The sequence below is a fragment of the Schistocerca piceifrons genome, chromosome 3, assembly GCF_021461385.2.
Source record: "Schistocerca piceifrons isolate TAMUIC-IGC-003096 chromosome 3, iqSchPice1.1, whole genome shotgun sequence".
In the NCBI taxonomy this organism is placed as follows: domain Eukaryota; kingdom Metazoa; phylum Arthropoda; class Insecta; order Orthoptera; family Acrididae; genus Schistocerca; species Schistocerca piceifrons.
Window position 1 is genome coordinate 168801087 of NC_060140.1, and position 13403 is coordinate 168814489.

Here is a 13403-nt window from a genome sequence, read left to right on the forward strand (position 1 = left end):
TGAAATAACATAAAAATAACGTTCAACACTGCAAACTACTGTTTATTCCTGATAGTGTAACAATAATCTAAATTGTTTATCTCTTTAAGATCTACATTAGATAGTCCTCCCTTCAATTCAGAAAACATAATATCCATTTGACAACATCTTTTGTTCAACTCAGCTTATTTCTCCTTCCATATGAGAAAATCATTTGTCCTGCTGTGTAAGGGAGTGCATAATTGATGTGAATGCTTCATTTCCTCCATGAGAGGCATTTTTGTCAGTCTCTTAACAAATATGAATGTACGAGGGCAAGTCAATTATTATCTGCAAAGTAGTTATAAAATTTTATTGTAATCAACTAGGAATCTTACAATAACATCATTTTTCAACATAGTCTGCATGCGTTTCAATGCACTTGGTCCATCATTGTACAAGCTTCCTGATGCCCTCATAAAAGAAGGTTCTCAATAGAGCTGCGAGCCAGGAATGCACTGCTTCTTTCAGTGTTTCATCTGAGGTAAATTGACAGCCCCTTAATGCCTGTTTGAGAGGACCAAATAAGTTATAGTCAGAAGGGACAAGATTGGGACTATATGGACGATGATCCAGTATTTCAAATTTGAGTTTCTGGAATGTTTCAGCAGTGTTGGCAGCAGTATGCAGACGGTCATTGTCGGGCAACAACACAACACCTTTTGACAGCAATCCTTGGCGTTTGCTTCGAATTGCATGCTTTAGACTGGCAGTAAGCATCTCACTGTAATGTAAACTGTTTATTGTTGTGCTCCTTTCCTCATAATGTTCCAGTACTGAACCTTGTGCATCCCAAAAAACCACAAGCATTAGTTTTCCTGTGGACGGGTGGGTATTGAACTTTTTCTCGCACTGTCAGTTTGGATATTTCCATTCCATAATCTGCCATTTACTCTCCAGCTTGTAATGATGGATCCATGTTTTGTCACCACTAATGATTCTGTCTAAGAAGTTGTCCCCTTTGTTACCATAGCGATCTAAGTGTTTTTTGCAGATATCCAAGTGCGTTTGTTTATGCAACTGTGTTAGTTGTTTTGGAACCCCTCTTGCACAAACTTTATGAAACCCAAGTCTGTTGTGGATGATTTCATGGGCAGAACCATGACAAATTTGCAGATGATGTGCCACTTTGTCAATAATTAATCATCTGTCTAATAGAATCATTTCACATGAACGCTCAATGGTTTCTTTGTTTGTGACTGTAAATGGTCATCTGGGTCCTTCATTGGACATAACACTTGTGCGACCATTTCAGAATTTTTCAATCCATTTGTAGACACTCCATTGTGGCAAAACACTGTTCCTGTACTGTACTGAAAGTCTGCTATGAATTTTGTCCCCTTATATAACTTACAACCACAAAAAATGGATCACTGAACATTGCTCTTCTTTGGTGCAAATAGACAGTGGAGCAGCCATGATTAACAGCATGGCAGTGATTAACAAAACTAACCTAGCAGCTTGAAAATTGCAAAGATATAACAATGAATAAACAAAGCGTGCGTCATCAGTGTAAAATGACATTCCTACCAAAATAAAAAAAAAAAATATAACTAAACTGCAGATAATAATTGATTTACCCTTGTACATAGTTAATTTCAATTCCAGTTCTGTGACTAAGACGGTACTAATAGTAAATAATATTTTTTATTATATCTCTATCATTTACTAACTAATGAAATGCCCCTAACAAGTTTGCTGTTATAACTGAATACTGTCTAACAAATAGACTTTGTAAATCGGTATTCATCTAAAAAATTAACTTTACTTATTGTCAGTGTCAGTACCTAAGTTGCAATTTAGAACACACTTCACAATAAATTTTATCTTAAAGAAACAGAACCCACTGGACTTTGATGGACTTAAGCTATCTGAAAGCTCATATTTAAAGTGTCAACTGCAACTCATTGTCTGCTGTTGTTACACTCATTTGGAAGCTGATGTTGGATGATGCCTGCACCTGCTCACCACACCATGTAGAAACTATTGACTGTGAACTGCAGGCTGTGTTGGAGTTGGCCAAGGCACCACTTAGAATGACAGAGCTGGTCCTATTAACATATATTAAGATCACTAACTTGTGGTTGGAAAATGGAAACACTGTTACATCACATTGATCTTGGGCGCATTTAAAATTAACAAAGATATTGTCAATGCATGCTAGTTCCCTAGTAGGTTTATTGTTAACTCACTGTATATTGAACTGTTATAATAAGTTTTTCAGATCACTAACACTGTGCTTATCAGTTGACATGTCAAAATCAGAATTAAGATCAACACCTCTTACAATGTCATAGTTGATAAATCTGTTCTCAGTGACATCTGATTTTCCTAAGAATACACTAATAATACTACTGGGAGACTTGTACTCTGAAAGAGGAAACTGCTTGGCAGAATTCTGGACAGAGCACAATTTAATCAATGCTAACACTTGATTTAAGAATCATCAAAGGAAGTTGTATAAGTAGAAGAGACCTGGAGACGCTAGAATGTTTCAGATTGATTATACAGGGTGGGGAATAATTTGGGATAGAGATGAGATACAGCAGGACGTTTTAGATAAAACTTGTAGGTGGCAAAGAAGGTCATGCATTGCTACTAATGGCCCTGACGAACGTGATTTTCAATGGGATTTGGATGTTAAAGTGATTTTTTAAAATTTCGAACCTAATATTTGATTTAAGATTTAAATAAAGTAGCAAATTTTACATAAAAATGATGCATTATTCAACAGCACAGCAAGATTCAGCAAAGATCAAATAAGCAAAATTCTTTTAGTTCTAGTAGGGATCAACTAAGAATAGAAGAGGGACACAGCAGAACAAAATGTTAGATAGTAATTGGAAAGGACATTTGCAAGACAGAACAAACATAAATTTTATTTATTTATGTTTTTTCTGTCTTGAAAATGCCGAAATAACATTTATTTGTTGTGATGTATTTACTTTTGGCTATAAATGCATTAATTAAAACTTAACATTCAAATCTCTCTTCACTCTTTCCAAACCAGAAATCACAAATAGCGGTTTCCAGAAACAAAACTCAACCTTATATTGACCTTTGATAATTACCTTTAGATAATGGTTATTGGTAATGAGAAGTGATTCATTATCCCCCTTCCAACTTGTATCCAACCAACAACATATTTCCTTATTTGACCTTGACTGAATCTTGCCATGACCTTGCATAGTGTATAATTGTATATGTAAAATTTGCTGCTCTTTTCGAATCTTAAAATCAAATATTATGGTTCCAATTTTAAAAAATCACTTTAACCTTATAATCACCTAGAAAATCACATTCAATGTCACAGCCATTAGTAGCAATGTGTGTCCCTCTTTGCCACCTACACTTTTATCTGAAACATTTTCCTGTATCTCATCTCTCTGGAGTTATTCCCCATTATGAATTAAAATGGTCCACCCTTTATAATGGTAAGGCAGAAATTTCAAAACCCCCTTTATAATGGTAAGGCAGAAATTTCAAAACTAGATTTTAAACTGTCAGATATTTCCATGGGCAGATAGATGTGGACTCTCATCACAATTTGTTGCTTATAAACTGAAGATTAAAACTAAAGAAGTTGAAAAAAAAAAAAGGAAAATTAAGGAGATGGGAGTTGGATAAGTTGTAAGAAGTAGTGGTTGTCAAGAGTTTCAGAAGGAACATTGAACAACTACTGACTAACACAGAGGAAAGGAATGCAGTAGAAAGCAAACAGTTTGCTTTGAGAGATATAGTGAAGACAGCAGAGGATCAAATAGGTAAAAAGGCAAGGCTCTGTAGAAATCCTTGGCTATAACAGGAGAAACTGAATTTAATTGAAGAAAGGAGGAAATACCAGCCACGACTAAACTATTCCACCTTGTGTCCATAATGTATGGGACAGGTAATAATACCCCCAGACTTCCAAAAAAATATTGCAGTTAAATTCCAAAGAAAAGAGGTGCTGAAGTATGTGAATATTACCAAACTATCAGTTCAATAGGTCATGGTTGCAAAATGCTCACACAAATTATTTAGAGAGGAATGGTGAAACTGATAGAAGCCAAACTCAGGGAAGAACAGTTTGTGTTATAAAAAAATGTAGGAATATATGAGGCAGAACTAACCATACGATTTCTCTTGGAAGATAGGTCAAGGAAAGTGAACCTATGTTCATAATATATGTAGGTTTACAAAGAAGGCTTTTGACAGTGGTGACTGGATTACACTGTTCGAAATTCTGAAGATAGCAGGGATAAAGTACAGGGAAAAGAATGTTATTTACAACTTGTACGGAAACCAAATGGCAGTTATAAGAGGTGGAGGGCATGAAAGGAAGGCAGTGGTTGAGAAAGGAATAAGACACGGCTGTAGCTTGTCCCCTATGTTATTCAATGTGTGCACTGAGCAAGCAGCAAACAAAACTGAAGAAAAATTTGCAGAAGGAATTAAAGTTCAGGGAGAAGAAATAAAAACTTTGAGGTTTGTGGATGACACTGTAGCTCTGTCAGAGCAGTGAAGGACTTGTAAGATCAGATGAGTAGAATGGATACTATTTTGAAAGTAAGATATAAGATAAGGACCAACCAAAGGAAAACAAGGGTAATGAAATATAGTCAAATTAAATTAAGCATGCTGAGGAAATTAGATTAAGAAATGAGACATTAATTGTAGTAGATTATTTTTGATACTTGGGCAGTAAAATAACTGATGATGTGCAAAGAAGAGATAATATAAAATGTTCACTAACAATGGCAAGAAAAGCATTTCTAGAGAAGAGAATTTTTTTAACATTGAATATAAATCGAAGTATTAAGAAGTCTTTGCTAAAAGTATTTGTTTTAAGTGTCCCCTTGCATGGAAGTGAAATGTGAACAATAAGCAGTACAGACGAGAAGAAAACGGAAATATGGTGCAACAGATGAATGCTGAAGATTAGTTGGGTAGATCACATAACTAATAAGGAGATACAGAATAGGACTGGGATGAAAAAATTGTGGCATAACTTGACTAAATGTGGGAAGGGTAAAATTTGTAGAGGGGGACCAACAGATGAACACAGTAAGCAGATTCCAATGGATGTTGGTTGCAGTATTTATTTGGAGATGGAGAGGCTTGTGCAGGATAGAGTAGCATGAAGAGCTGCACCTAACCAATCTTTGGACTGAAGATCTCAACATTTATGGTAGGCATTTCTGTGAGTCTTGCTCCAAAACTCTAGGGTCTCCAACAGCAGCTATCATTATCATGAATGGATGGAGTGTCATGAGGGAGAAGGGGTGGGAGAACCCATTTGTGTGCATGTGACACATGGTCCAGTACCTTAGTTCTGAAAAGGAGATAAGACACACAACAGAAGATGGAACATGAGGTACATTTGGCACCTCTGATATGAAACTCCCCGTAATTCATCCACAACAACTCTTTGTAGAAGCTTCCAATTACTTGACAGCTGTCGTGGTGATATTGAGCTGCTTGATTTCAGAGTAACCTAATGCACCAATATCCCACGAGTTGCTTACCTTTTGCTTCATTGTCAGTCAGACAGTATAAGGTCAGAGGGCTGAACAGCCATCTGGCATATCACGAAAAAATAATCTGTGCGTAAGTACAACTGTGTGTTCTAAGCTTTATATGAAGAACTATGAAATTCTTGTGAATCAAGGAAACTACATATAGTGTAAAACTTAAATCATGACCTGTTTTTTTCTCATATGTGTTTGACATGATATCTTACATTTATACAAACATCATATGTTCAGATAAATCATGCATTTATATATACATTATGATCACAAAAGTGATAAACAGATGAAAAATAACTAATAAATAAAAAATACTAAACTGTTGCATTATGAGGAACATGAGAAGAATGGTAGCTGTCAATAATTCATGAGTGCATCTGGATGGATTATACCTTGGATGCAGGTTCAGCTGCATTTCTGAAGTAGCACTTTATGTTTACACTTAGCTCACATTGTTAACATGATTCATTTCTATAATCATTTTGGCAGATATGTTTAGTAATCAATAATCAGATGGTTTTGAAATCATCCCCTGGTAACTAAGAACAGTGCTAAATGGAATAAGCTTGTTTCTAATTATTTTTTCTCTTTCAGGTGTTACTGTGAATAGTGTTCACCCTGGTGCAGTTTTAACTGATATATTTAAGGCAATACCAAAGTTTTATTACCGTATATTCCTTGTTATTGCGAAAGCCTATTTTAAGGTAAGGTAGCAAACACATTAATGAAGATTTATTGTTTCTTTGATTGCCCAGATATGAGTTTACCTTTTCATACTGCTTTGTTTTTATTCTCTTGTGTGAAAATCATAATTATAACAAATCAAAATCAGAGCAATAACTTTTTAGTACGTCTTTGTGAAACAAGCAAGAATCATAACAAAGATTTATAATAAGGTTGCTGCTTGATATATCTACCCTGTGTCTTCAAAAGTAACTGGTATCTCAATTTTTCCTTTTTTGATTACACACAAATGTGTGAAAAGTGCAAGCTATTCTGCAGAATTTCTCATAGATTTTCTATTGTGTCATGTAATTTGATCACAGAGGCACAACTGCAACCTGCAATTACATGTGAAGCCCTCCCAAACATAGTCTCCTAGTACAATCCTGTCATCAAAGAGAGGAGAGAACCATTTACAAATTCCAAAAATATTGCTTGCTGGAAACTTGAGTGTTGTAAGTGTAAACAAGTAACTTGGCTGAGAATTACAGTAATGTGAGCATATTTAGTTTCCTAACTTTCATCATTCCAAAATCTCCCCCTGGTTCCTTAAAGAGCTGCAAAATCATTTATTTATGTTCATCCTCTTGGAGTTTTGCTCATTCTTAATATGTTTTGCTGTGCACATAGAAAATGGTTTGGAAATAAAAATGATCATGAGTTACAGATTCACACATGTCTTCAACTTTCGTAGTCCTGGAAAATTCATAGTTAAGATTTTGTCAAGACACTGATCCCCATTTTCAAGAAATGAAATCAAGATTTTTGTGCCAGACACCGCATATTTTTAAATGAAAATTATTCACTCATAAATGTTGACTTTTTTCCTCCCCTTCCATAGTAAAGAGTGTAACCAACAGGGATTAATAAGCATGATGTCATAATAGCGAGTAGGTTACAAAAGTAAATAAATCACTCATGAAGGCTAGGGGTGTGTTTCTGCTAATAAGAACAGATAAACAGTTGCTAGCATGTCACTTAGAGAATGAATTGACATCATTTAGTTCATATTTGATGGACACAGAGGAATTGGGACAATGTTTAAACAGATTGTAAATCATGTGCTATACAATTATGTGCCGTTTAGTGGATTAAGGATGGACCAACCATGGTTTAAAAAGCAAAATTCAGATGATGATGAGGAAGGATATTGCACTCTTGGTTCAGAAGGGTATATATGAATGATTACAGGCAAAAGCTGGTAGAGATTTGTGCATCTGTGAAAAGATCTATGCGTGAAGCATACAACAAATGTCGCCATCATACCTTAGTAAAAGATCTGTCTGAGAATACTATGGTCCTATGTAAAACCAATAAGTGAATCTAAGGCTTCCATCCAGTCTCTCATTGGCCAGTCTGATGAGGTAGTAGAAGACAGCAAAAGTAAAGCCAAAGTCTTAAATTTCACATTAAAGTAATCATTCACTGGAGGGGGATCACACAAACATACTGTCAAATTGTCCATTGCACAGACTTGCATATGGAGGATACAGCAATTAGCTTAGCTGACAGAGAGAAACAGCTGAAAGAGTTGAAAGCAAATAAGTCACCTGCTCCTGATGTAATCCCAGTTAAGTTTTGCATAGAGAACCCTACAGCAGTGGCCCCTTACTCCGGTTGCATTTATTACAAATTTCTCGCCCAGCACAAAGTCACAAGTAACTGGAAAAACATACAGGTGACTCATGTATATAAGAAAGATAAAAGAATGTACCCACAAAATTGCAGACCAATATCTTTAATATGGGCTTGCTGCAGAATCCTTGAACATATTCTCAGTTTGAATATGATAAATTTTCTAAGAGAGGGAAAAACTTCTGGCCACATATAAGACATTTTAGAAAGCATTGCTCATGTGAAACTCAGCTTGCCCTTTTCTCTTATGAGATCCTGATGATGGATGATAGGCAATAAATTCCGTATTTCTAGATTTCTGTAAAGTATTTGACACAGTGCCACACTGCTGACTATTAATGAAGATAGAAGCACACAGAATAGGTGCTCATTAGAGACAAGGAGATCATCAGGAATACCCTAGTGAACTGTGGTAGGACTGCCATGATTTTCTGTATTTATAAATGATCTGGTGGACAGGTGGACAGCAGTCAGTGGCTGTGTGCTGATGATGCTGTGGTTTGCAGGAAGCCGAAGTTGAATGACTGTAGCAGGATAAAAGGTCATTTAGAAAAAATGTCTTCTCGGTGAGATGAATGGCAGCTAGCTCTAAATTTAGAAAAATGTATGTTAATATGGATGAGTAGGAAAAAACAAACTGGTGATATTCAGTTAAAGCATTAGTAGTGTGCTGTTTGACACAGTCACATCATTTAAACATTTTGATGTAATGTTACAAGCAATATTAAATGGAATGAGCATGAGAGAATTGTGGTAGGGAGGGTGAATGGTCGAATTTGGTGTATTAAGAGAATTTAGGAAAGTGTTGTTCATCTGTAAAGGAGACCACATATAGGATGCTGCTTCAGTCTGTTATTGAGTACTGATAGAGGTTTTGGGATCCATAACTGGTCAGATTGAAGGAAGACATCAAAGCAATTCAGAGGCAGCCTGCTAGATTTGTTATCGGTAGGTTCAAGCAAACTTAAGTATTATGGGGATGCTTCGGGGACTCAAATGGGAATCGCTGGAGGGAAGACTATTGAGAAAATGTAAAGAATTGGCATTTGAAGCTGACTTCAGGAAATTATAGTGCTGCCAACATACACTTCATGTAAGGACCATGAAGCTAAGATGCAAGAAATTAGGGCTCATAAGGAGGCATACAGATTGTCAGTTTTTCCTTGCTCCATTTGTGAGTGAGGCAAGAAAGAAAATGGCTAGTAGTGGTAAAGACACCATCTACCATGCACCATATGGTGGCTTGCGGTGTATGTACGTAGATGTGGATGTGGAAAACTGACTTCTTTCTGAAAGTTTTGGTTATGTGTTTAAAAGTTTACTTCAGCTATTTCTTATGTAGGAATACAAATTTAATATTTGGCATAATTCATGCTTGGCAAGACTACTCTACATGAATATTCATTCAGTAACTTGTAAAATTACAGAAGCAATGCTGTGGTCCTGCAGACTGGTGGATGTTTCAAGAAATGCTATCAGTGGACTTTTTCCCACATCCAAATTTTTTCTCTTTATAAGTTATGTGTAATTCACTTATTTTGTCACTGGCAACATACATCAGGCAATGAAATGTTTCGTGTTATTGATCAGACACATCCTGAATGTTGCTTGACCTGTGGAACAAAGAAAAAGAAAATAGCAAGCCAAAGCTCTGAGAGTCTTTTCTCAGAAGCCAAATTTTTTGTGACCTTTAGATAATTATTAGCAGCTCCACGTATGTTTTTAGTATTACAGCTAAACCCATTCTAAAACCTTTCTCCCCCTCGCCCCCACGAAAATCATCCACCACATATCTGTACAATGTTGTTCCCAGTTTGAAGGGTTAGAAGGGTTTAGTTCTAAGAAATATCTTATTTTTCACAAATTTTCATTTTTACACCTACATGACTTCCCTGCAGTTCACTCTTAAGTGCCCTGCAATGTGTTGACTGAATCATATTCACTCTATTTCTCTACCACTTCCACTCTCAAAGTGTCTGGGAAAAATAAACACTTAAATCTTTCCATGCAACCTCTGATTTCTCTTATTTTATTACAATGTTCATTTCTTCCTATGTAGGTGGATGTCAATAAAATATTTTTATGTTCAGAGGAGAACACTGGAGATTGAAATTTCCTGAAAAGATTATGCCACAATGAAAAATGCCTTTGTTTAATGATTGCCACCTCAACTGATGTATCATATCCATGGCACTCTATCTGTTGATCCTATCTGCTAAGTATCCCATACCTCACTACAGTACTGCTCCTCTAGCAGAGGACAAACAAGAATAGTGCAGGTAGACTCTTTAGTAGACCCATTGCATCTTCTAAGTGTTCCGCCAATGAAACACAGTGTTCAGCTTGCCTTTGCAACAAAATTGTCTATGTGATCATTCAAATTTGGACTGTTCATAAATATAGTCCCTATTTATTTAGTTGAACTGATAATTGAGATTTTTGTGATTTGTCTTGATCAAAATCTAATTGATTTTTTTAAATATTCATGTGGATGATGTCACACTTTTCATTATTTAGGGTCAATTACCACTTTCTACATTATACAGATATCTTGTCTAAATCATTTTGTGTCTCGTTTTGATGTTCTGGTGAGTTTACTAGGCAGTAAATATCTTCTGCAAACAATTGAAGATGGCAACTGTGATTATCTCCTAAATCATTTACATAGATTAGAACCAGCAGAGGACCTATAAGTCTTCCTTCGGCTAAGTGCTGGTAGATAGGCACAATAAAAAACACACAAACATACACACACAAAATTTCGAGCTTTTGCAACCCCCAGTTGCTTCGTCAGGAAAGAGGGAAGGAGAGGGAAAGATGAAAGGATGTGGGTTTTAAGGGAGAGGGTAGGGAGTCATTCCAATCCCGGGAGTGGAAAGACTTACCTTAGGGGGAAAAAAAGGACAGGTATACACTCGCACACACACACATATCCATCCACACATATACAGACACAAGCAGACATTGAACATCTTTTGGCCTGACATGTTCGGACACACTTTATTCCACTCCACAATTGAAAACGGAAACGACGTGTGTACGTGTACCTCACCCCTCATGGTAATGTACATGTGCATCAGTGAAAAAGACCAATAAAAAGGTGTTAGCATGTGGACATAATGTGCTGTTCCAGTCTCTTCTGTACCTAAGGTCCATCACCGTTCCCTTTGGATCCCTACGTAATTTGGTGCTCTCTGATACACACGATCGAACAGCGGAGGAGTGGTACTCAAGCATCAACTTTAGGTTACAATATCTCCGGATGTAATTAACATTTTACAATGCAACAAATGGCACTAATTACATATTTGTTTATATGTTCAGATGTGCTAACAAAACTAACGGGGTTCCATTTAAAAAAATGTCGGTTTGTGTTAAACATACTTCTGTGCATTTTTTTATGGTTTGTATTAACCAATTACACTAGCCCCTCTCCTCACGTTCGGTCTGCAGAATCGATTCGTCAGTGTTTGATGTGGTTTACGAAATATATCCAGCGGTAATGTTAGGTGACTCACCCTGTGTGTGTGTGTGTGTGTGTGTGTGTGTGTGTGTGTGTGTGTGTGTGTGTATGTGTGTGTATATGGAAACATTCCTCGTGGGAAAAATATATCTAAAAGCAAAGATGATGTAAGTTACCAAACGAAAGTGCTGGCATGTTGATAGACACACAAATTCAAGCTTTCACAACCCACAGTTGCTTCATCAGGAGTTGGGAGTAGGATTAAGGTTTTTCAAGAAGGATTGAGAGGCAAGGCTGGAAGTCAGAAATTCCTGGAAGGTTTGGAGAGGGTGATTTTGAGGAAGAGGAGGTGGGTCCCGCTGTGACGGAGGACGGAACTGTTCCAGTCAGGGTTCAATTTGGATAGTGTCTTGGGGAGTTAGATCATTAGGAGTAGGATTAGGATTATTTTTCTTCATGGCAAAGTGATATTTCCAGCAGAGAGTACGAGTGTAGGACAGTAAATCTTTGATGAGGGCTGTTCGGCTGAATCTGGGAGTAGGGCTGAAGGTGAGGCCTCTGGATAGGACAGAGGTTTCGGACTGGGAGAGAGGTTTGGAGGTAGGTTAACTACTGAATTAGGGTGTTGTGTTTCGAGATTGTGTTGATTAGAATTTTGAGGTTTTGGAGGGAGTTGAGCTGGAAGTGGGAGATTGAGTAGATGGGAGAGACTGGGTCTGTGTGCAATGAGAGGAGGTTGAGGTTTGCTGGAAAGGTTGTGGAGGGTGAGTGAGTTGCCTTTCTGGAGGTGGGAAACCAGGAGATTGGATAGTTTTTTGCGGTGGAGCGTGGCATGCTGTTCTAATTTGCGGTTGGCCTGTAGGAGGATGCTCTGAACAGCCGGTGTGGATGTGGGAGAGGAAAGTGTGTCTTTCCACCATCCACCTAACCTTCGTAACCTCTTGGTTCATCCCTATGAAATCCCCAAACCACCTTCCCTACCCTCTGGCTCCTACCCTTGTAACTGCCCCCGGTGTAAAACCTGTCCCATGCACCATCCCACCACCACCTACTCCAGTCCCGTAACGTGGAAGGTGTACACGATCAAAGGCAGAGCCACGTGATTTACCAACTGACCTGCCTACACTGTGAAGCTTTCTATGTGGGAATGACCAGCAACAAACTGTCCATTCACATGATTGGACACAGGCAGACAGTGTTTGTTGGTAATGAGGATCACCCTGTGGCTAAACATGCCTTGGTGCATGGCCAGCACATCTTGGCACAGTGTTACACTGTTCGGGTTATCTGGATACTTCCCACTAACACCAACCTGTCAGAACTCTGGAGATGGGAACTTGCCCTTCAGTATATCGTCTCTTCCCATTACCCACCAGGTCTCAACCTCCGCTAATTTCAAGTTGCCGCAACTCATACCTCACCTGTCATTCAACAACATCTTTGCCTCTGCACCTCTGCCTCGACTGACATCTCTGCCCAAACTCTTTGTCTTTAAATATGTCTGCTTGTGTCTGTATATGTGTGGATGGATATGTGTGTGTGTGCGCGCGAATGTATACCCATCCTTTTTTCCCCCTAAGGTAAGTCTTTCCGCTCCCGGGATTGGAATGACTCCTTACCCTCTCCCTTAAACCCCACTTCCTTTCGTCTTTCCCTCTCCTTCCCTCTTTCCTGATGAGGCAACAGTTTGTTGCGAAACCTTGAATTTTGTGTGTATGTTTGTGTGTCTGTCGACCTGCCAGCACTTTCATTTGGTAAGTCACATCATCTTTGTTTTTAGATATAGTTTTCCTACGTGAAATGTTTCCCTCTCTCTCTCTCTCTCTCTCTCTCTCTCTCTCTCTCTCTCTCTCTCTATATATATATATATATATATATATATATATATATATATATATAAAATAGAAGGAAACATTCCACATGGGAAAAATATATCTAAAAACAAAGATGATGTGACTTACCCAACGAAAGCACTGGCTGGCACGTCGATAGACACACAAACAATCACAAACATACACACACAAAATTCTAGCTTTCACAACCAGCGGTTGCTT

General features: G+C 37.7%; 1 protein-coding gene across 1 annotated transcript in view; it reads left to right on the top strand.

The window, feature by feature from the left end:
* Positions 1 to 13403, top strand: part of LOC124788225 (retinol dehydrogenase 14-like) — an 86858-nt gene that overhangs the window by 50619 nt on the left and 22836 nt on the right. Inside the window, exon 5 of the mRNA XM_047255406.1 lies at positions 6123 to 6232. Coding sequence (XP_047111362.1) covers positions 6123 to 6232 — 110 coding nt within the window. The remainder of the gene's footprint in view (positions 1 to 6122; positions 6233 to 13403) is intronic.